This window comes from Rhinatrema bivittatum, chromosome 6 (assembly GCF_901001135.1).
Source record: "Rhinatrema bivittatum chromosome 6, aRhiBiv1.1, whole genome shotgun sequence".
In the NCBI taxonomy this organism is placed as follows: Eukaryota; Metazoa; Chordata; class Amphibia; order Gymnophiona; family Rhinatrematidae; genus Rhinatrema; species Rhinatrema bivittatum.
The window spans coordinates 356,870,063-356,897,089 of NC_042620.1; the positions used below are offsets into that span (position 1 = coordinate 356,870,063).

The 27,027-nt window shown below is 44.8% G+C and overlaps 1 protein-coding gene across 1 annotated transcript in view; it reads right to left on the bottom strand.

The window, feature by feature from the left end:
* Positions 1–480: 480 nt before the first annotated feature.
* THOC2 (THO complex 2) overlaps positions 481–27,027 on the bottom strand; it is a 780,683-nt gene continuing 754,136 nt past the window's right edge. Inside the window, exons 35-40 of the mRNA XM_029607862.1 lie at positions 12,770–12,907; positions 10,815–10,881; positions 10,579–10,730; positions 9,703–9,779; positions 8,792–8,839; positions 481–1,202 (exon numbers count right to left, since the gene is read on the bottom strand). Of these exons, the coding sequence (XP_029463722.1) occupies positions 8,812–8,839; positions 9,703–9,779; positions 10,579–10,730; positions 10,815–10,881; positions 12,770–12,907 (462 nt within the window). The 3' untranslated portion in view covers positions 481–1,202; positions 8,792–8,811. The remainder of the gene's footprint in view (positions 1,203–8,791; positions 8,840–9,702; positions 9,780–10,578; positions 10,731–10,814; positions 10,882–12,769; positions 12,908–27,027) is intronic.

Below are 27,027 nucleotides of genomic sequence, written 5' to 3' on the forward strand. Positions count from 1 at the left end.
ATAATCATTTTTCCCAGCGGCATCTTACTGCTCTAAATTGATAAAATAAGAGCCAATCTATTTAGGAGAAGTCATACTTCAGTCATGCATGGCAACTGTGGCAGAATGTTAATGCAAATAGTAGAATTTGGCCCCACAGTGCTTACTATGTTTTAAGTTTTAAAATAGCTGGCTACCAGTGTTGCTGTTTCCTCAATTCTCACTTTGGCAATTTGAGACTGTGAGCCTCACCAACAAGCAATCCTTCCCACCGTTCACTTCCTTTTAGAATTGACTTACTCTGTGCTATTAAATCCTGCAAAAACCCATCTCAGCCAAGGTCGCTGAATAAGTCACAACACACACAATGATTTACGACCCATTGAGAAAACTACTGTTTATTTAGAAAAAAAGCTTACACTGGTAGAATTCAGCAGATAAAAATTTCTTTAAAAAAAGTCATTTTGAAACTTTTCAGACTATAGTTCAGCAATACAAAGCTCCTGTAGCTGTATAATTGTACCCTAATATTTTCCATTTCGTGGATATTGTTTTTTTTTCTTTATTTAAAAACATCATGACAGACAAAAATGTGGTGAAGGATATTTCAGCGCTGAAATCTAAGGTTTGTTTTTTTTTTTCCCTCCCTAACAGGCCTTTAACGTTGTATGCATAATATACAAATAGTTCCTAAGCACTGCACAGAAACAGTGCTCCCACGTATATTTTGTCACTGATATTAAAAACAAGCCAAGTAATAAATAAAAGTGGAGTTTAAATGAGGTAAATTCCAAAAAGATTCAATAACTGTTTATTTGTAGGGGGGGTTTTGACATTAAAAAGAATGCATTTCAGATTTTGAAGTTGTAATAAATCTCAGGCAGTATTCAGATAATGTAATATGGAACGCTGTACACATGTGGAAACTTCATTTGCACTATGGCAACTGACTGCAGCACATTGTGCTAAAAAAAATTATGGCATAGATAACACTTTCAGCCATGTACTGAAAAGAAATGTCTAAGAAAACTAAGCAACAAGTTAAAATACAATAATGCACAACTTAACATTTAATTCTTAGAACGGGAAAAAGAAATGCAAAGAAATGAATAATTTAAGGAGACACAGGTGGGTCCTCTTCATTCACAGATTTCTGTGCAATCTATATTCCGGTACAATAGAAATATGGTCACAGCTGGTTATCTTCCGAATAGAAATTTCACCTAAAAAACCATGAAAGGTATCAGTAGCAGCATTCTGCCTTGGATCCTACATCTGCTCATAGATTAGCAAACAAATGTTATCCCCCAATTAATGTTGAGATTACTTACCTGATAATCTCCTTTTCCTTAGTGTATGCAGATGGACTCAAAACAAGTGGGTATAGTGTGCTCGTGCTAGCAGTTGGAGACGGATCTGACGTCAGCACGGGTACATATACCCCCACAGGAAGTGTAGCAATTCAGTAATCTTCCTTGCAAAAGCTTTTATGGATATATGTGTGACTGACTGATCATTTAAATGAACAGGATTACCCTGACCAATTGATGGTAGCTGGAGACTGCCAGTGTTCTCAACCGGAAGGCGTCGACACCCGGCAGGGTGGAAGCCCTATATAAGCAAACATGGCTTACCGTGAGTCGGCGAATCCCCATGTATACCGGCAGCCGGGCGGGATGCTGAGTCCATCTGCATACACTAAGGAAAAGGAGATTATCAGGTAAGTAATCTCAACATTTCCTAGCGTGTAGCAGATGGACTCAAAACAAGTAGGATGTACAAAAGCTATTCCTGGACTGGGCGGGAGGCTGCCCGAGGTCCGTTTAGGATTGCCCTCGCAAATGCTGTGTCCTCCCTGGCCTGAACGTCCAGACGGTAGAATCTGGAGAAGGTATGGAGGGAGGACCACGTTGCCACTTTACATATCTCTGCAGGCGACAGCATCCTAGTTTCTGCCCAAGAGGCTGCTTGCACTCTGGTAGAATGAGCCGTGACCTGTAGAGGTGGTGGTTTTCCCGCCTCTACGTAGGCCGCCTTATAACTTCTTTGATCCAGCGGGCGATGGTTGGCCGTGAGGCCGCTTCTCCTTGCTTCTTCCCGCTGTGAAGGACGAACAGATGGTCCGTCTTTCGTACCGCTTCTGACATTTCCAAGTATCTGGCCAGTATTCTGCCGATGTCGAGATGACGCAGTATTCGACCTTCTTCTGACTTCTTCAAACCTTCCGTGGTTGGCAAGGATATGGTTTGGTTGAGGTGAAATTGTGAGACTACTTTGGGTAAGAAGGAAGGAACTGTGCGAAGATGGATAGCCTCTGGAGTGATTCTGAGAAACGGATCACGGCAGGACAGTGCTTGTAGCTCTGAGATGTGGCGTGCTGAACATACAGCCAGCAAGAACACCATCTTCAAGGTCAACAAATGGAGAGACAGGCATCGAAGGGGTCTGAAGGCGGATCCCACCAGAAATTCCAACACTAGGTTGAGGTTCCACAGGGGTACTGGCCACTTCAGTGGCAGACGAATGTGTTTGACTCCTTTCAGGAAACGTGAGACGTCTGGGTGTTTGGCAATGGTGGTGCCGTCACTCCTGGGACCGTAGCAAGACAGCGCTGCTACCTGAACCTTGATGGAGCTGAGGGACAGACCCTTCTGAAGTCCATCTTGTAGGAAGTCCAAAATGATAGGAATCTTAGCGGCATGTGAATTGGTGCTGCGAGAGTCGCACCAGGCTTCAAAAACTCTCCAGATCCTGATATATGTCAGTGATGTGGAGAACTTGCGTGCTCGGAGGAATGTGTCTATTACCAGCTCCGAGTATCCTCTTTTCTTCAATCTAGCCCTCTCAATGGCCAGACCGTAAGAGAGAATTGAGCTGGATCCTCATGGAGGATGGGACCTTGCAGCAGCAGGCCCCTGTGTGGAGGCAGAGGTAGAGGATTCCCTGCCAGTAGTCTTCTCATGTCTGCGTACCAGGGTCTTCTCGGCCAATCCGGGGCCACTAGAAGAACTAGGCCTCTGTGTCGCTGAATCTTGTGTATAATGGCACCCAGCAGGGGCCACGGGGGAAAGGCATATAGCAGGATTCCCTGAGGCCATGGCTGTACCAGGGCATCGATCCCCTGGGATAGAGGATCCCGCCTGCGGCTGAAATATCTGGGTACTTGAGCGTTGGACCTGTCTGCTAATAGGTCCATGCCCGGCATCCCCCACTGATCCACAATCATCTGGAAAGCTGTGGGCGACAGCTGCCATTCCCCTGGGTTTAGGCTTTCTCTGCTGAGGAAGTCTGCTGTGGTGTTGTCTTTCCCAGCGATGTGAACAGCGGAGATGTCCTGGAGATTCGCTTCCGCCCAAGCCATCAGGGGGGCTATTTCTAGGGATACCTGCTGGCTTCTGGTTCCACCCTGTCGGTTGATGTATGCCACCATGGTGGCATTGTCAGACATCACTCTGACCGCTCTGTTGCGAAGTCTGTGGGCAAATCGCAGGCACGCTAGCCTGACTGCCCGTGCCTCTAGTCGGTTGATGTTCCACCTTAACTCTTCTCTGTTCCACCGCCCTTGGGCGGTGAGTTCTTCGCAGTGTGCTCCCCATCCGTTCAGGATGGCATCTGTAGTGAGCAGGGTCCAGGTTGGGGAGGACATTCTTGACCCCCGGCTCATGTGGCCGGGCTGCAACCACCACCGTAGCTGGTCCCGCATTGTGGTTGGTAGAGGTAGGTGTACGGTATAGTCCTGTGATCGTGGGCTCCACCGAGATAGGAGGGCGCGTTGTAATGGTCTCATATGAGCCCGCGCCCATGGTATCACCTCCCGAGTGGATGCCATGAGGCCGAGGACCTGTAGGTAATCCCGAGCTGTGGGCCGGCTGGCGCTCAGCAGGGCCTGCAGATGATTCCGGAGTTTCGACTTCCTTTTGGAGGTCAGGCTGACCTTGTCTTCCTGGGTGTCGAATTGAACCCCTAGGTATTCCAGCGACTGAGAAGGCTGTAGGGAACTCTTGTTCAAGTTTACAACCCATCCTAGGCTTTCCAGAAGAGCTATAACTCTGTTGGTTGCCTGGTGGCTCTCCTCTGGTGACTTCGCCCGGATCAGCCAATCGTCCAGGTAGGGATGGACGAGGATTCCCTCCTTCCTGAGGGACGCTGCCACTACTACTATGACCTTGGTAAAGGTCCACAGCGCGGTGGCTAACCCGAAGGGTAAAGCTCGGAACTGGAAGTGTTGGTCCAGGACCTTGAAGCATAAATAGCGCTGATGATCCCGATGGATTGGGATATGCAGGTAGGCTTCCGACAGATCTAGGGATGTGAGAAACTCCCCTGGCTGTACTGAATTCTTGACAGACCTCAGAGTTTCCATGCGAAAGCTGGCGACCCGTAGGTATCGGTTGACTGACTTGAGGTCCAGAACGGGCCAGAAAGTGCCCTTCTTCTTGGGCACGATGAAATAGATGGAATAATGCCCAGAATTCATCTCCCTTGCAAGCAATGGGATTATGGCCTTTAGGGACAGGAGCCTCCGCAAAGTAACCTCTAGGGCCGTCCTCTTGATGGGTGAACAAGGAGATTCTACAAACCTGTCTGGCGGGAGTCGAAGATGATGGCGAGGACCCACTGATCCGAGGTAATCTCGACCCACCTTCGGTAGAAGAGGGATAGCCTGCCCCCTATGGCTGCTACCCCCGGATGGGTCGGCTGATTGTCATTGTGGGGTAAGGCCGGGACCCGAACCCAAGCCGGTTCCCCTCTTGTTGTGCTTAGGCCGAAAGGACTGGTTCCTGGCCTGCGAACGAGGTGCTTGGTAGCGAGTCCTGTAAGGGTTGAAACGCTGAGAGGTTCTACCTCTGGATGGTCTAGGAAAGGGGCGCTGGTTCCTCCTTGACCGGTCTTCTGGTAGACGGGGTAATGGGGAGGCGCCCCATTTATTGGCCAGTTTCTCAAGGTCGCTGCCGAACAGGAGGGATCCCTCAAAGGGCATTCTCGTGAGGCGTGTCTTGGAGGAGGAGTTGGCCGACCAATTACGTAGCCAGAGCTGTCTCCTGGCCGCCACTGAGGATGACACTCCTTTGGCTGCCGTACGGACTAAGTCGGAGGCTGCATCAGTGAGGAACAAGAGAGCTGATTCCATTTCTTCTCCCGGGGTGTTGTTCCTAGCCTGTGATAAACAGGAACATGTCACCACGGTGCAGCAGGTCGCAATTCGTATGGACATGGCTGCCACCTCAAAGACTTGTTTCAGAATGGTGTCCATGCATCGGTCATGTGTATCCTTAAGGGCTGTCCCCCCCTCCACCGGAATGGTGGTGCGCTTCACAATTGCGCTAACTATGGCGTCTACGTGGGGGCACGCCAGCTTCTCCTTGGTTGCCGGGTCTAAGGGGTACATGCCAGCCAAGGCCCGACCCCCTCTGAATGAGGCCTCCGGCGTATTCCATTCCAGATCGATTAACTGCTGAGCTACTTGTAGGAGGGGAAAATGGTGAGACGTTTGGCGCAGGCCCTCTAACAGGGGGTTCATTCTAGGTTCCTCAGGGGCATCTCGGCCCGGAATAGCCAGCTCCGACAGGCATTGAGAAATCAGACCTGGGAGATCCCCTTTCAAAAAGAAGCACCTCATGGTCCGATATGGTTCAACCCCTGAGGGCAGTTCTCCCTCCTCGGGGGACTCGTCGTCTTCCTCAGGGCAATCTGAAACCCTATAAGTGGGGGTTCCAGGTGGCGCGTGGCCGTGCCTAGGCCTTGAGGGTCCAGGGGCTGGGTCATCTGGTACATATGGACCCGCTCGCGGAGCAGCCTGCATTGTGACAAAGGCATGAATCCCCTTGAATAATTCCACCCAGGAGAGCGAAGCAGGATCTGGTCTGAGGGGTACCAGGTCCCTTGGGGTCCCCGGCTGCTCACTGCTGCCTGCTAGGTCCGGGGTGTTCCCTAAGGAACTGGCAAGTACACTGGGCTGCTACCGGTCCTGACCCAGAACTCCCAGGGCCTCTTCACATTGGGCACATAGGGAGTCTGCTTCCTCGCTCTGTGTGGCTCTGAGGTTCCATGCCGAGCAGAGGCTCATGCCTGATGCTGGAGGGGCCGGCTCCGCTGACGCATGGGCTCTCTAACGCTCCATGTGTGCCTGGCGTATCAGCGGGCACCTATGAATGCGCGCCTACCAACGTGCGCCTAACAAGATACGCTTAACAATGTGCGCCTAACAATGTGCGCCTAACAGCATGCGGTGACAAACCAGGCAGGAAAATGGCGACCTCCGTGGCGGATTGCCACATAGGCAGACTCTGCGAATCCTCGCTTCCTCGGAGACCAACAAGTAAAGATGTACGCCATACCTTGTCTTCGGCGCTTCCCGGTTGCGACCCGGGCGGTCTCCGGCTGCGGGGGGAGAGGGTGAGTACAGTCACCGCCGCGCTCAAGGAAGTGCACCCGCTGCCTCTGGGCCGCGCCCGAACTCGTCTCGCTCGGGGGCCAAGTCCACGCCGGGACCGAGGCTGCCTCTATGCCGCGCCCGAGCCCTTCTCACTCGGGGGCTAGGTCCCTGCCGCGAGCCGGCCACCGGACCAAGGCCCTTATCTCCGAGGGACCATGGAAATCTCCTCGGGAAACTCAATTGGGGGAGGGACCGACTGGTATCACCGCAGGAGTGCGGAGCTCGTCTTCAGGTAGGTTTCTTCTATGAATTTAGTTGTGTAGAATTTGGAAACATGCTCAGCAAGCGTGAGGTAGCTCCAAACTGCTTTGGAGATGGAAATTACTGAATTGCTACACTTCCTGTGGGGGCATATGTACCCGTGCTGACGTCAGATCCGTCTCCAACTGCTAGCACGAGCACACTATACCCACTTGTTTTGAGTCCATCTGCTACACGCTAGGAAATCACAATTAATGTGGAAATGCCAATACTAAGTCATTTATGACCATTCTGATTTTTCTGCCTTCTAAAATTTCAATTGCCAAGAGCAGCAGGTCTGAAATACACGAGTTAGTCACTCCAGAATCAGGATGTGCTCACTGGCAGTCTTCTCAATTGGCCCCATATTTTCAAATATCAAGATTATTATACTATTTGACTTATAATGAAATCTACATAAAAGCAAGTAATGCTATCAAAATACAAAATTAGAGAGAAAAACAGTGCCATCCTCAAAAAAATACAAATGTGTGATGGGACAAAAATTTGTAACAATTAAAACAGTCCAAATGCTTCATGCTGAGAATTGGATTTTCTTTGGACATCTCTCATTGTAATAATGAGAATAGCTCAGGGACAGTGATCAATAATGCATAAGGAATTAACTAAAAGCAAAAATGCAGTTAATTATATCAGAGAGGCCTAATGACACCCAAAATTGAAAGTGAAGATGAAGGACATTCAGCTATCACTAGCAATCGAGCTTGATGGTCAACCTGCCTACATTATGCACAGAAAAACAGAACGTCAATCATTAATAAATAAATACCAGTAAATCAATCTGGTGATAAATCTACTGCAACAAAATACAAACTGACCCATCTCAAAAAAACCCTTTGAGGATTGCTTGTATAAGCATCAGACCTTGTGCTAGGACACACATTCAATGTAGCCAGGGGATCAATGAACAGGTAAAATTTGGACTTCCGGTTCATTGCAACCTAACAAAATCTTAATCTCAGAGAAGTTGACTACCTCTTTTCCTACTGGAAAGGTGGCCGAGGCAAACAGCAAAATTGGGGCATGCTGTAGCAGAGGCTGCACAGAAGGTCAAATAGGGCAAAAATGGATGTTTAGAGAGGCAGTTTGGGCCCACCCTGTTCTGAGGCTATCCCTTTTCAGATGTCAGTCCTCTACAGAAAGTCAGGAAACACGCACTGTGCATGCCGGGGCCTGATATACTGATGGATAGTTCCCATTTTGTGTCTTTGGGGAAAATGCTATATGCAGACTAGGTGTGATCCAAGAGTAAGGAGCCAAAAACATCTGCCCACACTCCTCTCTCCATAACGCTACATACGCTTAAACAATTATTTGCCCCGACTCCATAGAACTGATAGGGAAATCCCCATGCTCTGTGGACTAAGAGGACAGAATTCAGCCATTGGACTCTTCACTTATGTGGCTGAATTGCCCTCCTGTCTACAAAGAATACCTAGTACAAGTAAGAAACTTTGCTTTCTCTGTGGTCAAGCAGGATGAAATCCAGCCACACAAGTGAGAAGCCCAATGAGGTCACCTGGGCTGAATTTTCCTGCTGTCGGTGGAGAATGCCTGTTACAGGTAAGCAACTTTGCTGAATTCCCACACTCAAAAAAAAAATGTTTGCTATAGTTAGCAAAGAAACCGCCAATACTTCAGCAAACTGCAGCGCATGAAGAACTGCTGCCATGTGATGTCAGCATGTGTTAAAATGAAAAAAAACAAAACAAAACACACCCAACATTGCTGGAGTAAGGCAACTCCCCCCCCCCCCCCCCAATTATTTTTTTCATTCAAACGTTTGCTTATCATAAAAAACCTTCATGGACAAAAAGCTACTGTTGCTACTATTGTATCACATATGTGACTGCTTACCCTGTTTGTCCATTCAAATGGATCTAAACATGAGTTTTTCAATCAATTACACATGGAAGGAAACAAGCTGTGCATGGTTTTTTATAGGATACTAATCACTATCATATCATGCACATATTTAACAAAATGTCTATCAACTGCAAATGTGAAAACAATTTGATTTCATAAAGCCCTTTCCAGCCACAGTATTTTAGAAGACTGAGTGGCTCACTGCACCCTCAAACCTCATGGAAAAGGAAGAGTTAAATGATATATTACCTTGATTGTATTATTCTTTATTATCTGTGCTTATCTGAAGATTTATGGGTAAATAAAACATTAAGGAAGAAACACAGTTTGAGAATTTTCTTACAAAAGAATATTTTGGATTTTAATATAGCAATCCACACTAAAGAATTTCATCTACACTTCACCCACTGTACTGCCCATGCAAACTTTAATTACTATGCAGGATTTCTGAATGCAGGCCTGACTCAAGCTGCCAGCAGGATATTTGAAGGGGGCTGGCAAGGCTGTCTCTAACCCTGATACAATCTGAATTGCCACCATTACAAAAGATTTATTTCTGCTCTTAATCCTAATGCATAAGAGCACACATATATATCAGACAAACCAAAGTCCTAGGTAAAGGAAAATGGTAGACAATTAACACAGAGAAATCCTACAAACTTGCTTGCAATTATTCATTTGCAACAAAAAAATCACTAGACGTATAACAGATTTGAATAACTGAAGTTAAATATGTGGCAGACTGAAGGCTTGCAAAAATAAAAATGGGCCTGAGGCAGATGATTTTATCCTGACTTCTGTTCACAGATGTGTATTACAGTAAGAGCAACCCCTGTGTACATACACAAATGTAATCTCAAAGCAACTAAGGCTGCTTGGCTACATCAGTTATGCTGTGCTCAACCGCAAAAAGTTGAACATATAAGCAAACTGACTAGTTTTGCTTGTACCTTTCCTACACAGATCTATTTCATGCTAGCAGCAAGATATTCTAGATATCCTTGGGTCACTTTCTACAACAAAACAAAAAGATGATTTTCCAATACAAGCCTCGTGCATCTCTGAATAAATTATTAAAATCTGAGTCAACACAAACCACTGCTGCGTCTTACTGTTTCATCATACAAAGCAGGGATGACTTAAAAATGGAAAAAGGATATTGTTTCTTTTCTTCCTTTCCTCCAGAGCTTTCTCGTTTTTCCTTCTTTTCTGCTTTTTCCTTATCGTGTCTGGATTCCTGTGTACACACAATTCAGAGAATTAGCCACACAATTCAGTATTATCTCCATCACAGTAAGTATGCCAGGAAGCTACATTTTGATACTTCAATAACTATTGTGGCTCAAATTTCACAAGGTGCGTTAGGAGCTGTGAACGCCCCACTGAAAGAACATTTTACATAGTTTCCTACATTAACAGGGGAGAGATGGCTTCTAGCTTTAGTCATATGCCATTCTGTTAAATATATCTGCCCCTCTGAGTACTGTATGTAATGGGGACAATGGGCAAACCAAGTATGAGGCACACTGAAAATATTCTGTAGCTGGAAGGTCCATGACTTTTCCTGGATAAGTGCTGACTTAAGTGGGGGCAGCTAACCGTGGCCAGATAGCTGAATAAGTGCTGACTTGTCTGGCGTAGTGGTTAGCTGCGCTATCAGGTTACCTTTTTTCTTTATTCTCAGCACAGTCTCTTTCTTTCCCAACCCCCCTGCCCCATCCCACGAGTTAAAATGTATGTTCAGTGTGTGCCAAACGCATGGTTTAATTCAGTATTCACACTTTTTAACTCCTGATGCATTAGCATATCTTTTTAATCTGTGCTTTAAAAACTATGTGCTGAAAACCAGTGCACTGTTTCTTGATGCACAGCTTATTGCATCGGCCTGTGAGTTACTAAGTCATCTGGGTTATGACTGCAGACTGCCCTTTCATAAGCACTGACAAAGCCAACTGGCTGCCATCTCCAAGCCTTCTGAAATCTATATTACAAGAAAAGATTTAGCACAAAGAGGGCAATGGGAAAAGTTACCATACCTTCTTGCTTCCAGAGGAACTTTTCTCCATCTTTTCTGGTTTGAGAGAATCACCTTTTTCTTTGCTAGAAGATTTCGATTTGTTTTTCTCTTTTTCATTCGAACGAGGGGAATCAGATGGACTTTCACTCTTACTGTGTTTGGCAGAGCCACCTGAAACATTCATGTGGAGCTTGTGAGCCTTTGTGGGATGGCTGGACATGCAACAAGGCAAGAAGAAACATTTAGCCCATTTACCTGTTCCATTTTCCTCTTTGCGTCTTTTTGTTTCTTGGACCACCTCCCGCTCATTGTTCGAATGATCCTAAAGTAAAAAAAAATCTATATTAAGTATGCAACCAGTCTATGGAAATTTGAAACCCCATATCACACGGAAGCAAACTGGGATATCTTCTGGGTGGCAGTTCTTTAGAAGCCAGGAATTTCAGAAAGAAAAATTCCTAAGTTATGAAGATTCAGGCTAACAGCCTTACATCCAGCATTTAGGATCTTATTCATCAAGGTCTTTTCCAACACAGAATGGGGAAAAAAACCTTCAAGAATCCACTCCTTAGATTGCTACTAGTGATCTCTATAATTTGACTTGGACATCAGATTGGGGACACTGAGAGACTATTAATGCAAACATGGATAAAAGTTCAAATCAACTCTTGGTGATGCCAACAGCAAAAACATAAGGCTTTGGGGGACAAAGACAGGAAAAGAAGTAACACTCTGGACCATAACTTTGCTGGGTTACAAACTAACACAAGAAGAATGATTCAGAGTGCAGAGCTGGCTCTGAGGCACTTCAGGGTGGTTTCTTCAGATTCTAACGGGGAAGTGCATAGTCCCCACAAAATATAATGCAGCAAAAGTGTAGCATCCATGGATTTTTTGCATAGAATCCTCTAGCTTATCAAAGGGTGAACTTGTGTTATGTTTGGAAAACTGTATATTGCACTTGGACATTTCCTGCTCAGTACTTTATACTGCCATGCAAAATACGGTATTCAAAACAAATATTTTGGCAGAAAATTACCATTTGGCCTATCTTGTCTGTCCAAAACAATTACAAACAATATACTTCTATGAAACAAACTTTTTAAAGCAGTTGTACTATTTTCCTTTAAATAATTCAGCTATCAGCTAAAATTATTCAAGAGCGACAGTAAGGTTGTTCTCTTTTTCTTTATTGCATTCTTCCAGAAACTAGTTTTTCATATTTCAAAAGCTCCAATTATTTAAGTACACGCCAGTATGAATCTAAGTAGTCTGAAGTGCTGTTGTGCTGATCTTCATCAGAAACACATATCAACCTGAATCATGCAACAAATGAATACAGTGCACAGAACCAGGTTTGGAGCCAATCAAAGCATTTTTTGTAGAAGTTAACTTGCTCCCAGAAGGCTAGATGGACTGAATAATTGCTAACTGGAAAGTAAGGTGGGGAAGGGAGAGAAGAAACAAGGTCTTAGCCAAGAGGGTGATGAGGAATGGCAGAGAAAGTTGGCGGCCCCCTAGCTGATGGTTACAAAATCACCCTTAGAAGATGCTACCTTCTGGTGCCTTTTCAAAGCCTGCTAGATATTTGAATGTTTGCATCATATCTCCTCTTTCCCTTCTTTCAGCAGAAAGAGTACAAATTTTAAAAAGACATGATTATTATGAACTGCAGCTCCCAGGAGACAAATCCAGACCAAGTCCCAATAAGGCTAGCTGCAGAGCAATAATGATGAAATTATTTTTCATGATGCAACAGAAAGAAAAACTGTTAAAAATGGTTAAAAAGATTCAACAAGCCACTGTACTAAACCAAGTTATTGTTGCTTTTTATTCTTGAGATAAAAATGGATTACTGATGTCCTCTTAACTTTCTGACTCCAATCCTGAATGTCTAAATCTGAAAAGATATGTACAGTGGGGGCTGGGGGGTAGTGTACTTTGCAGAGGACAGGCTGTTGTGACTGAACTTCTTTTGACCTTTACTTGTAGAGAATGTTAAAATGCAACTGAGAAATCAATCAACACTTAAATCATGACCTTTCAAGAGAATAAATGAAGAGTCACCCAGCAGCAATTCACTACTACCTGCAATAGGCAGCACTTCAGAACATCATTAGTTCTGCTGCAGCTATCATAAATTACAGAATACAAGCAGTGCTCAGGTACACATTAACGTTCCAAGCCAAGTTATAAAGATGTGAACAAACCCTCTTTCTCTCCTTCCTTTCCTTTTCATCTTTCTTCTCTCTCTCCCGCGACCTTTCCCTTGACTTGTCCAAATCTTTCTTGTCCACTTCTCTCTCCTTGCTCTTCGACAGTGCTGGAGTACTATGGTTAGTGTAGTGCTGTTAAACAAATGCAATATTACTGAAATACAGTTCTTATTAAAAATGATCACAAGTACATAGCTAACTAAAACTGAACAAGTGATACAATTCTAGTTTTTACATTAGAAATACTTAATCACATTTTATTGAACAGAATGATGGAAAATAAAACATTGGATCACTATATGTTGATTTATTATTATTTATGTTTTACTGTAACCTGTAACTATTGTAAACACATAAATAAAAGATTTGTTTCCTTAAGCACAAACTCAGCTCATTATGACATGGGCATAATTGCAATTCCTTAAAGACAATTTCAAATATTACTGTAATTAAATTGTAATAGCCGAAGAGTCAAGCATTTCCTACTACTTAATGCCTTGGTAAATTAACTGAGGTTAATGAACAGGAACGTCCCAACTTGGAGGTCATTTTTATTATTAGATATTAAGCTACAAAAAAAAAAAAGCAAGCAAAAAATATGGCTTTTACACTTTGAAAGACAGTGGCACTAAATCCGCTTTGCCGTAGTGACCCCTTATCTTTACAGCTGTGGGCATATTGGCTATTAACACTCACTGGCAAGCTAAGCATTAATTTTTGTCTCTGCATTTTGGCCAGGTTGAGTATACCACTTACTGGACCAGATGTCCAGCATAAAGAAATTAACAGAAAACGATTCAGCATATTATAGCAAAACTGTATTCAATGTATATTTAAAAAACTGTCCATTTTAGTACTCTAATTCCAAAGCCTACAGTTTAAGCATAAATACCATTTACGCAGATCAATGGTCTTTTAAAATTTTTCTTTCTAGAAAGGACTTGCATGTTTGAGTGAAAAAGAAATGCTAAAAAAATTTCCTATGGCAATCACCACATGCCAAGCTTTCATTATATTCCACCACTGGGTTCAATGTATAAAATCAAATATTAAACTCAAGCAAAATTCACCATGAGTCTTACATGTTATTCATATAGAGGGTTTTTTTTCTTTTTTTTTTTTTTTTACCTATAATTGGTGTTCTCTATAGACAGCAAGATAATCACACACACACACACACACATGTGGGCGATGTCATTCAAGGGTACAGAGAATGGAAATGTTTGCTAGCTTGAGCTAGAGAAGGCTAGAAGCTCTTTTGCTTAAAAGTGGTTAGTACTGCATACTCATGTGCTACAGGGCTACCTCAACCAAATATCAAAGCTTATTAGGTAAAATGTTTTAATTCCAACAGGAAGTGGAAGGATATGTGTAACCGATTATTCTACTGTCAATGGAAAACACCAGTTATAGACAAGCAATTCTGTTTTATCCACGGACAAGCAGGATAAATACATCGCATACGTGGGGACTTCCAAGCTAAGGGTTGTTTTGGAGTCTACTCTACATAAAATAACCAATCTAATGGAGATTTGGCAGGAAGGAATTGAAAAAACACATCTTTGAACTATTAAAAAGCTTTATTAGTATACAGACTGAACAAATTTACTATCATGGCAGGAGTGTCTAAGAAGCAGAGTCACTTATGGACTGAACTCCATATAGCAGCTTATCATATTTCCTCAACAGAGGTAGAGAAGGTGAGCTACTGATGTTGCTACTGCTCTTACATCAACTTGGTGGGGGAAGAGAGGTGTGGTGCTTTATGTTCAGGATGGTATAGAGTCCAACAGGATAAAGGTCATACAAGAGACTAAATGCACAGTAGAATCTTTATGGGTAGAAATCCCGTGTGTGTTTGGTAAGAGTATAGCGACAGGAGTATATTACCATTCACCTGGCCAAAATGATGAGATGGATGATGAAATGCTAAGAGAAATCAGGGAAGTTAACCAATTTGGCAGTGCAGTAATAACAGGAGATTTCAATTATCCAATTATTAACTGGGCAAATGTAACAGGACATGCTAGAATGATACATTTCCTGGATGGAATAAATGACTACTTCATGGAGCAATTGGTTCAGGAACCAATGAGAGGGGGAGCTATTTTAGATCTAATTCTTAGTGGAACACAGGATTTAGAAAGAGAGGTAACAGTGGTGGGGAAACTTGTCAACAGTGATCAGAACATGATCACATTTGAACTAATGACTGGAAGGGGACAATATGTAAATCTACAGCTCTAATATTAAACTTTCAGAAGGGAAACTTTGATAAAATGAGGAAAATAATTAGAAAACTACTGAAAGATACAGCTGCAAAGGTCAAGAGTGTATAACAGGAGTGGACCTTGTTTAATAATATCATCTTAGAAGCACAGTCCTGATGTATTCCATGCATTAAGAAAGTTGGAAGAAAAGTCAAATGATTACCGGCATGGTTAAAAGGAGAAGTGAAAGATGCTATTTTAGTCAAAAAACTTCCTTCTAAAATTAGAAGAAGAAATCCATTTGAAGAAAATAGGAAAAAGTATAACTGCTGTCAAGTTGAATGTAAAACATTGATAAGACAGGCTAAGAGAGAATTTGAAATGACATTGGCCATAGAGGCAAAAAAAACTCATAAGAAAAACATATCCAAAGCAGGAAACGTATGAGGGAGCAGGTTGGACTGTTAGATGATCAAGGTGTAAAAGCGGCACTTAGGGAAGATAAGGCAATCACAAAAAGACTAAATGAATTCTTTGCTTCCATGCTTACTAATGAGGACGTTGGGGAGATACCAGTTCCAGAAACAGTTTTAAAGGGTCATGATTTGGATGAACTGAAACAAATCACTGTGAACATGCAAGATGTAGTAGGCCAGATTGACAAACTGAAGAGAGCAAATCACCTGGCACAGATGGTATATACCCCAGGGTTCTGAAAGAAATAAAAAATGAAATTTCAGATCTATTAGTAAAAATTTGTAACTTATCATTAAAAACGTTCATTGCCTCTGAAGACTAGAAGGTGGCTAATATAACCCTGAAATTTAAAAAGGGCTCCAGGGGTGATCCGGTGAGCCTGATTACAGTGCTAGGAAAAATAGTGGACACTATTCTAAAGAACAAAATCCCAGAACATATAGATAGACATGGTATAATGGGACATAGCTAGCATAGATTTAATTAAGGGAAGCCATGCCTCACAAACCTGCTACCTTTTTTGAAGGGGTTAACAAACATGTGGATAAAGGTGAACTAGTAGATGTAGTGTATTTGGATTTTCAGAAGGCATTTAACAAAGTCCCTCATGAGAGGTTTCCAAGAAAACTAAAAAGTCTTGGGATAGGAGGCAATGTCCTTTCATGGATTGCAAACTGGTTAAAAGACAGGAAAATAGAGCAGGATTAAATGGTCAGATTTTCAGTGGAAAGAAGTAAAAGTGGAGTGCCTGAGGTATCTGTATTTGGACCAATGCTTTTCATTATATTTATAAATGATCTGGAAAGAGGATCCGACAAGTGAGGTGATCAAATCTTCAGATGACACAAAACTATTCAGAGTAGTTAAATCACATGGGGATTGTGAAAAATTGCAAGAGGACCTTGAGAGACTGCAAGACTGGGCATCCAAATGGCAGATGAAATTAAATGTGAACAAGTGCAAGGTGATGCATATAGGGAAAGGTTAGCCATGCTATAGTTACATGATGCTAGGTTCCATATTAGGAGTAACCACCTAGGAAAAATCTAGGCATCATAGTGGATACACTGAGATTGTCAGCTCAGAGTGCTGCAGTGGTCAAAAAAGGAAAGGAATTATTAGAAAGGCAAAGGTGAATAAAACGGATAATGCCTCTGTATCACTCCATGGTGAGACCGCACCTTGTACACTATTTGCAATTCAGGTCACCGCAACTTAAAAAGATATAGTTGAACTGGAGAAGATACAGAACCAAAATGATACAGGAGATGGAATGGCTCACCTATGAGGAAAGGCTAAAGAGGTTAGGGCTGTTCAGCTTGAAGAAGAGACAGCTGAGGGGGATATGATGTCTATAAAATCATGAGAGGACTACCACAGGTAAATGTGAATTGGTTATTTACTCTCTTTCAGATAATAGGAGGACTAGCGGTCAACTCCATGAAGTTAGCAAGCAGCACATTTAAATTGGAGAAAATTATTTTCACTCAACCCACAATTAAGTTCTGGAATTCGTTGCCAGAGGATGTAGTTAGGGCAGTTAGTATAGCTCTTAAAAAGGTTTAGATAAGTTTCTGGAGGAGAAGTCCATTAATGTCGAGATTACTTACCTGATAATCTCCTTTTCCTTAGTGTAGACAGATGGACTCAGAACGAATGGGATAGTATCCGCGTGCTAGCAGTTGGAGACGGATCTGACGTCAGCACGGGGTATATATATCCCCACAGGAAGCGTAGCAACTTAGTAATCTTCCTTGCAAAAGCTGTTATGGATGTGTGTACTGACGCTCAGTAAAAAAGTGAAACAGGATTCCCCTGACCGATTGATAGTAGCTGGAGACCGCCAGCATTCACAACCGGATGGCATTGACACCTGGCATAGTGTACGCTCTTATGTAAACAAATGACATGGCTTACCTTGAATCGGTGAAACCCATGTACACAGGCAGTTGGGCGGGATGCTGAGTCCATCTGTCTACACTAAGGAAAAGGAGATTATCAGGTAAGTAATCTCAACATTTCCTGGCGTGTAGCCAGATGGACTCAGAACGAATGGGATGTACAAAAGCTTTACTCCCAGCCTGGGCGGGAGGCTGCCTGAGGACCAGGTAGTACCGCCCTCGCAAATGCTGAGTCCTCCCTAGCCTGGATATCCAGACGGTAGAACCTGGAGAAGGTATGGAGGGAGGACCATGTCGCCGCTTTACATATTTCTGCAGGCGACAGCATCCTGGATTCCGCCCAGGATGCCGCTTGTGCTCTGGTAGAATGAGCCTTGACTTGTAGAGGTGGAGACTTCCCAGCCTCCACATAAGCTGCTCTGATAACTTCTTTAATCCAGCGGGCGATGGTGGGCCGCGAGGCCGCTTCACCTTGCTTCTTCCCGCTGTGCAGGACGAACAGATGGTCCGTCTTTCGTAGTTCTTGTGTCACTTCCAGATATCTGGGCAGTAATCTGCCAATGTCAAGATGGCGCAATAAACGCCCTTCTTCAGATTTCTTCAAACCCGCCATGATAGGCAATGATATGGTTTGGTTAAGATGAAACTGTGAAACCACTTTCGGTAGAAAGGAGGGAACCGTGCGAAGATGGATAGCCTCAGGAGTGATTCGGAGAAACGGATCCAGACAGGACAGTGCCTGTAGCTCTGATATGCGGCGTGCGGAACATACAGCCAGCAAAAACACCATCTTCAAGGTTAGAGAACGGAGAGACAGCCCCCGAAGGGGTCTGAAGGTGGATCCCACGAGGAAATCCAAAACAAGGTTGAGGTTCCATAATGGCACAGGCCACTTCAGTGGCGGACGAATATGCTTGACTCCTTGCAGAAAGCGAGAAACATCTGGGTGCTTGGCGATGGTCTTGCCATCCCTCCTGGGGCCATAGCAAGACAGCGCAGCCACCTGAACCTTGATGGAGCTGAGGGAGAGACCCTTCTGAAGCCCATCTTGCAGGAAATCCAACACAATAGGGATCGTGGTCACATGTGGATTGGTGTCATGAGTGTCGCACCATGCTTCAAATACTCTCCAGATCCTTACATAGGTGAGGAATGTGGAAAACTTGCGAGCTCGGAGGAGTGCATCTATCAATGGCTCCGAGTAACCTCTTTTCTTCAGTCTAGCCCTTTCAATGGCCAGACCGTAAGAGAGAATTGAGCTGGATCCTCGTGGAGGATGGGACCTTGACGTAGAAGGTCCCGGAGAGGAGGCAGGGGAAGGGGCTCCTCTGCCAGTAGTCTTCTCATGTCCGCATACCAGGGTCTTCTTGGCCAGTCCGGTGCCACTAGAAGAACTAGGCCCCAGTGTTTCTGAATCTTGTGGATGATGGCGCCCAGCAGAGGCCACGGAGGAAAGGCGTATAGCAGAGCCCCTGGAGGCCACGGCTGAACCAGGGCATCGATTCCGTGGGAGAACGGATCGCGCTTGCGGCTGAAGTATCTGGGTACTTCAGCATTGGACTTGTCCACCAGTAAATCCATGTCCGGAATCCCCCAGTGGTCCACAATCATCTGGAAGGCTGTGGGTGACAGCTGCCACTCTCCCGGATTTAGACGTTCTCTGCTGAGGAAGTCTGCCGTGGTGTTGTCCTTCCCGGCAATATGGACGGTGGAGATGTCCTAAAGATTCGCCTCTGCCCAAACCATCAGTGGGGCAATCTCCAGAGATACTTGTCGGCTCCTGGTTCTGCCCTGACGGTTGATGTATGCCACCGTGGTGGCGTTGTCTGACATCACTCTGACTGCTCTGTTCTTCAGTTTGTGAGCAAATCGAAGGCATGCCAATCGGACTGCCCGAGCCTCTAGACGATTGATGTTCCATGCTGACTCTTCTCCGCGCCACTGCCCTTGTGCGGTGAGTCCTTCGCAGTGTGCTTCCCAGCCGCTCAGGCTGGCATCTGTGGTGAGCAGAGTCCACGTGGGAGAGGACATCCTCGACCCCTTGCTCATGTGGTCGGACTGCAGCCACCACCGTAACTGTGTCCGGACTCTGGCAGGCAGAGGTAGGTGCGTGGAATAGTTCCGTAGACGAGGGCTCCAGCGAGAGAGCAGGGAGTGTTGTAGAGGTTTTATATGGGCCCTTGCCCAAGGTACCACTTCCAGGGTGGATGCCATGAGACCAAGAACCTGCAGATAATCCCAGGCTATGGGCCGACTGGCTTCCATCAAGTACTGGATACGCGTCTGAAGTTTCAACCTTCTCTTGGCAGTGAGACTGACTGTGTCTGCCTGCGTGTCGAACTGTACTCCCAGGTATTCCAGTGACTGGGAAGGCTGTAGGCAACTCTTGCTGAGGTTGATTACCCAGCCCAAGCTTTCCAGAAGGGCGATCACTCTGTCGGTTGTCCGATGACTCTCCTCTCGTGATTTCGCCCTGATCAGCCAATCGTCTAGGTAGGGATGGACTAGAATTCCTTCCCGCCTGAGGGCCGCTGCTACCACGACGACCACCTTGGTGAAGGGTCCGCGGTGACGTGGCCAATCCGAAGGGCAGAGCCCGGAATTGGAAGTGGCGACCCAGAACCTTGAAGCGTAGGTAGCGCTGATGATCTGGATGGATCGGGATATGCAGGTATGCCTCTGACAGGTCTAATGCCGTGAGGAATTCTCCTGGCTGTACTGCGGCCTTGATGGAGCGCAGAGTCTCCATGCGAAACCTCGGGACTCGTAAGTATCGATTGACTGACTTGAGGTCCAGCACAGGCCGAAAGGTGCCCCCTTTCTTGGGTACCATGAAATAAATGGAATAGAGTCCAGAATTCACTTCCCATGCAGGTACTGGGATGATGGCTTTCAAGGACAGGAGCCTCGCCAGGGTAGCTTCCAGTGCTGCCTTCTTGTGTATGGGATATGACAATTCCACAAACTTGTCCGGAGGGAGATGATGAAAGTCCAGATAATATCCCTCCCGGATAATGGCGAGGACCCACTGGTCCGACGTGATCTCGACCCATCTGGGGTAGAAGAGGGTTAACCTGCCCCCTATTGCTCTGTCCCCCAGATGAATCGGCGGATTCTCATTGGGAGGCGCGACCGGGACCTGAGCCCGGGCCTGCTCGGTCCGAAAGGACTGATTCCTGGCCTGAGGACGTGGTGCCTGGTAGCGACTCCTGTAAGGAACAAAGCGCTGTGAACTCCTGCCCCTGGAGGGCCTTGGAAAGGCGTGCTGGCCCCTTCTGAACCGATCTTCCAGCAGTCTAGGCACTGTAGAGGCACCCCATGTACTGGCCAGTTTATCAAGGTCGCTGCCAAATAGGAAAGAGCCCTTAAAGGGCAATCTGGTGAGGCGTGTCTTTGAAGGCGCATCAGCCGACCATCTCCGGATCCAGAGCTGCCTCCTGGCGGCTACGGAGGATGAGATCCCCTTAGCTGTTGTCCGGACTAGGTCTGATGCAGCATCCGTGAGGAACGAAAGAGCTGACTCCATGTCAGCTGCTGGAGCGTTGTTCCTAACCTGTGACAAACAGGCACGCGTCACCACTGTGCAGCAGGTCGCAATCCGCAAAGATAGAGCTGCCACCTCAAAGGTCTGTTTCAGAATGGCGTCCAGTCGCCGGTCATGAGGCTCCTTGAGGGCCGCCCCCCCTTCAACTGGAATGGTAGTGCGCTTGACCACAGCGCTAATCAAGGCGTCCACCTGAGGGCATGCCAGCAGCTCTTGGATAGCCGGCGCCAGTGGGTACATGCCCGTCAGGGCCCGACCCCCTTTGAATGCGGCCGCCGGCGCAGCCCATTCTAAATCTATCAATTGCTGTGCCGCTTGTAAGAATGGAAAATGGCGGGCTGTAGGACAAAGACCTTCCAGCAGGGGGTTCTGCGCAGAGGGCACCGTAGCGCTGGGCCCTGTAATATCCAACTCCGCCAGGCACTGAGACACCAGGTCCGAGAGATCCTCCTTAGGGAAGAACCGCCTCATGGTTCTATATGGCTCAATCCCTGGGGGAAGGTCCCCCTCGTCCGGGAGTTCAGACTCATCCGGTGAAACCTCCTGGTCTGACAGATCTGGACTGTCCAGCGGCGGGAGGTCCCGCTCGCGATAAAGGCGTGAAGGTCCAGGAACAGGATCCGCTGGAACCGCCACCGCAGCGGCAGCCGCTGTCGCAGGCACCACAGGGATCGCAGAAACAGCAGGAACAACAGGAACAACTGGAACCACAGGGCCTGGACGGGAAGCCGTTTGCATCTGTACAAAGGCATGAATCCCCTTAAAGAGATCCACCCAGGAAATTGAAGCAGCCTCTAATTGCCGGGGTACAAGATCCCCCGGGATTCCCGTTTGGTCGAGACTGACCGCCAAATCCGGGGTAGCCCCTGGGGAGCTGTCAGCAAAACGTGGCTGAGACTGATCCTGGCCCAAGGGTCCCACGGCCTCCTCACATTGGGCACATAGGGAGTCTGGCTCTTCTCTGTGCGTGGCCCGGAGCTGGCATGCAGAGCAGAGGCCAAGGGCTTTAATGCCGGAGGCGCCCCCGCTGAAGATGTTGAGGCGTTCTGTTCCATTGAATAATATTTATTTATTTATTTATTTATTTATTTATTTATTTATTGTTTTTGTTATACCGAGTTTCATGATAGGCATCACATCAACCCGGTTTACAAATAACAAGGAGTGTAAAGCATAACGTAACGTAAAAAACAATATTTTCAATAAGAACCTTGAACTTTAAATACAGTGAATAATATGCGGCAGCAATATGCGCTGAACAGAACAGGCGCACAATAATAATATGCGGCAGCAATATGCGCTCAATACCACAGGCGCACAATAATAATATACGGCAGCAATATGCGCTTAACACAACAGGCGCACAATAATAATATGCGGCAGCAATATGCGCATAACAGAGCAGGCGCTTAACAATATGCGGCAGCAATATGCGCTTAACCCAACAGGCGCACAACAATAATATGCGGCAGCAATATGTGCTCAATGATATGCCATATGCGCTTAGCAGTATGCTGTCAAGAATACACGCTCAATGGTATTCAATATGCTCTCAGCAATAAGCGGTTAGCAGTACACGCTCAATAGTTTTCAGTATGCGCTCAGCAATAAGCGGCTAGCAATATACGCTCAATGTCATTCAAATGCCCTCAGCAATAAGCGTTTAGCAATACACGCTCAATAGTTTTCAGTATGCTCTCAGCAATAAGCGGCTAGCAATATACGCTCAATGTCATTGCAATGCTCTCAGCAATAAGCGGTTAGCAATACACGCTCAATGTATTCAACATGCGCTTAATAATAATAAGCGGGTAGCAATATACGCACAATGAGGAATCGAGTATGCGCTTAGTATCTGCGCCTATCTCGGGCGCTCAATACCTGAACAAGGCCACAAAATGGCGCCCTCCACGGCGTGCCACGCCGCCGATCCTCGAGTCCTCGGAGACCAGAAGTAAAAGCTGTACACCTTACCTGATCCTCGGCGCTTCCCGGCTGGAACCCGGGCGGTCTCCGGCTGCGGGGGGAGAGGGCAAGTACCTTCACCGCCGTGTTGGAGGATATGCACCCGCTGCCTCGTCCACGCCGGGACCGAGGCGCCTTGCAAGCCTCACCCGAACCTCGCCCGGGGGCTGTGTCCCTGCCGCGATTCGGCCACCGGACCGAGGACTTAATCCTCCGGGGGATCACGGAAATCACCCCGGGAAACTCTACTGGGGGAGGGACCTTAGGGTATCACCGCAGGAGTGCGGGGCTCGTGCTGTAGAAGTTTCAGTAAGTAGAAAAGAAAAAGTAGATTTGGAAAACACGCTCAGCAAGTGTGCAGGCTCTCCAAACTGCTTTGGAGATGGAAATTACTAAGTTGCTACGCTTCCTGTGGGGATATATATACCCCGTGCTGATGTCAGATCCGTCTCCAACTGCTAGCACGCGGATACTATCCCATTCGTTCTGAGTCCATCTGGCTACACGCCAGGAAACTACTATTAATCAGGCTAATTAATATTTGGGTACTTGCTAGGTACTTGTAACCTGGATTGGCCACTGTTGGAAATAGGATGCTGGGCTTGATCGACCCTTGGTCTGACTTAGTATGGTTACTAATGTTCTTAACCTTCTAGAGGGAGGCCTGCTTTATCACAGCAAAAGAAAATACAATCTGAAATCCAATTTGCAATTGTGTGTTTTAGGACTACTTGCCCAGGTCTGTTAGGTTCAAAGGAAAGAAACAGCTGGATGGATTTTCTAATGTCTTTTGTCCTATCATTATAGAAAAGCCACGCTTTTTTTTTTTTTTTTTTGCTGCACCTAAAGAGGCAGAATCCAAGTTTCTGAAATTCTAAAAGCAGTTAAATCATGACTTTTTTCCCATGCTTTTGATTTATAGAAATCTTTCTAGAGAGCCAACCATTTTTTGAGTAAGCTGCGCCAACAGTGATTTGGGAGTGCTATGCTATTTGAACATCAAGTGCAAGTGCAGATTAAGTTTTTATGTTAAATGTTATGATTTGTTTTTGCAGTCGCTTCGTCATTCGTGTTTCTGTTTTTGAATTTACGACTGCTGTTATATTGCTCTGATTTGATTGATTTGATATTTTGTTTGGTTTTTATACTATTTAATGATTTGTATTTTGTTACTTTATTATATTTTATTAGGCTGAATTACTATTATAGTATTTAAACCGATTGCATTTGTTGGTTATTTCTATTGTGAACTGCTCTGATAATATACCGCTCATAAAAAGTTTAAATTAAATAAATTGAACTGAATTGAATGCGAGCAAGGCCTAGGAAAAGGAAGGTAGGTAGGAATGTAGAATAGTTTGATGAACATGGAAATCAAACAACTTTTTTAGAAGAAATTTATGTTGTATGCAAAAACTACTATGTTGTGACAGAACTGTGTGTACAGTGGGTAAGTCATTAGCACTTGATGTTCACTGTCCTTTCTAGCAGAAGTAACAGCTACAAGAAAAAAAGACATTTTCCTTGACAGATTTTAATTGATATGTATGTCTGGGCTCAAAGAGTGTTCTCATCCTATCCATGAGGACCACACAGATGCCAAGAAACTGCCAGCAGCTTTAAGGGAGGTTTGATGTGGAGTAAACCATTCATATAACAGGTTACCAGAAGATGAAAGAAAACTGGTTTTCTCTCAGCCTGATTACGGAAAGTGCCTACTTCTCTAAGATAAACACTTACTGAATTTGTTTTTAACTCAGATTGAAATAGGTGGAGAAGGCAGACTAGTAATTCTACTGAAGAACAGGATAAAGGCTTTAATGTCCTTTTTAGCACCATATGGAAAAACTCTTCCACTTGAATGCATAAGAGATTCTGGTTGAAGGTTTCTTGGATACAAGTAGCTCCTAGGAAACAGACTCTGAACAAATGAAAGAAGACAGTTTCCTTTTAACATCTATACTATTACTGATAAGGAGTGGATGTTCGGATGAAGTAGAATTCTTTGATTTTGCGACAGTAGGGTTGGAAGATGCTTCAAACTAATTGGATTTATTGTCTACAAGCAGAGGAGGAGAGGCCAAGAGGGAGGTATAAGTATCAAAGTTACATGATCCTCCCTTACTTTTTCTAGGGTCCTGGCTATGAGCAACAAAGAAGATAGGTATAGAAGAAGCCTATCCCCCAATAAATGGAGAAGGCATCTGACACGAAACTCTGTCAGGAGTATCTCTATCAGCAGAAAGTTTCACCTTGTTGTTGAACTTATGGCAAATAAGTTCATCTGTGGGGTTTCCCTAGAGGAGGAAAAATATTGTTTGCTACCTTTTGACATAAAGACCATTTGTGAGGATCTAGGACTCAGCTCAGCTTTTCTGCTATTATATTCTCCTTTCCTGGTAAATATGTGGTTCAGAGAATTGAACTGTGATCATTTTCTAAATAAGGATGGTTCCTTTGTACAGGGGAAGAGAACAAGTTCCCCTCTGTTTATGTAGAACATGGCTACTTGATTATCTTGATAAAAACTGGCAAACTTGTTGATCATCAAGCACTAGAAAACTGTGAGGGTATGTTGGAGAGAATGATGTGATATTTTATTTCTTCAGGGTATCAATAGCCCTTTATTCAGAAGCTTAAGCTGTGTGCTCCCCTATTTAGGAGTGATGCATCTGTCATTAGGATAACCTGATATAGAAGGGAACAGACTGTCAGTTTATCACCATAGAAATCATCAAAATAGGGAGTTCTTGAGCTCATCTGTTACCTGTGTTTTGTGCTGTAGGTCTTCTGAAGACTGATTTCATTAGGATCCTAATATTCATTGGACTGTCTCATATGGAATATAACCAGAGAGACAATATATACAGTTTGTTCATGTAGTCCAGCATCTTGAGAATATTGTGAGTTGTAGTTACTTAGCTGCTTAATTTTATCTCTTATCAAAGGCATCAAAATTTTTATTATTTTGCTGGACAGAAACACTTTGGCCTGCTGCAAATCAAACAGGGCTTCAATGAAATCCAAATAAGTGATGGGCTCAGATTGGATTTGGGATAGATTATGACAAACCCCAGACATTCTAAGAATTTGTGTAATTCAATGCATTTAGTCTTATGGAACATGAGTCACACTTACTTAGACAGTCTAAGTATGGAAACACATAAATCATGTGTCTTTGCAGGTATGCTGCAACCAGAACCAATTTGAGGAATCGCCTGGAGGCCAGATGAATCATCATAAATGCATATGCTTCCTTCAGGTTTAGAGAGCAAAATCAACCTCACATGTCTAACAGTGGTAAAATGTTGAGCAATGTTACCATCTTGAATTTTTACTTTTGTGGAAATTTTGTTTAGGGCTCTGGGATCCAAAAAGAGGTTGAAAGCCTTCATTTTTCTTGGGAATTTGGAATACAAGCCTTTTCTCTTTTCATTGGCTAGAATGTCTTGAACTTCTGATAGAGGTCTTTAAAATCATGAGAGGTCTAAAACAGCTAAATGTGATTCAGTTATTTACTCTTTCGGATAATAGAAGGACCATGGGGCACTCCATGAAGTTAGCAAGTAGCACATTTTAAACTATTCAGAGAAAGTTCTTTTTCACTCAACACACAATTAAGCTCTGGAATTTGTCGTCAGAGGATGTGGTTAGTGCAGTTAGTGTAGCTGGGTTCAAAAAAGGTTTGGATAAGTTCTTGGAGGCGAAGTCCATTAACTGCTAATAACAACGTTGACTTAGGGAATAGAGACTGCTATTACTGGCATCAGTAGCATGGGATCTACTTAGTGTTTGGGTACTTGCCAGGTACTTATAGCCTGGATTGGCCACTGTTGTAAACAGGATGCTGGGCTTGATAGACCCTTGGTCTGACCCAGTATGGCAATTTCTTATGTTATGTTCTTCTTGCTTGGAGCAGGGAAGAGAATTCCTCTCATTTCTTATTTGATTTATATTTCATTTTTCAGGCACTTCAAAGAGTTTGATCAAGAAATCTTCTTGAGGGATGATCTGAAGGCATCGTAACTTGTAACCTTGATTGACTACATGAAGAACCCAAGAATCTGAAGTTATTTGTAGCCATAAATATGCAACATAGGTTAGTCATTCCCAAGAGGGATATATACTTGCCCTAAGACTGTGGGCATTGGCTAT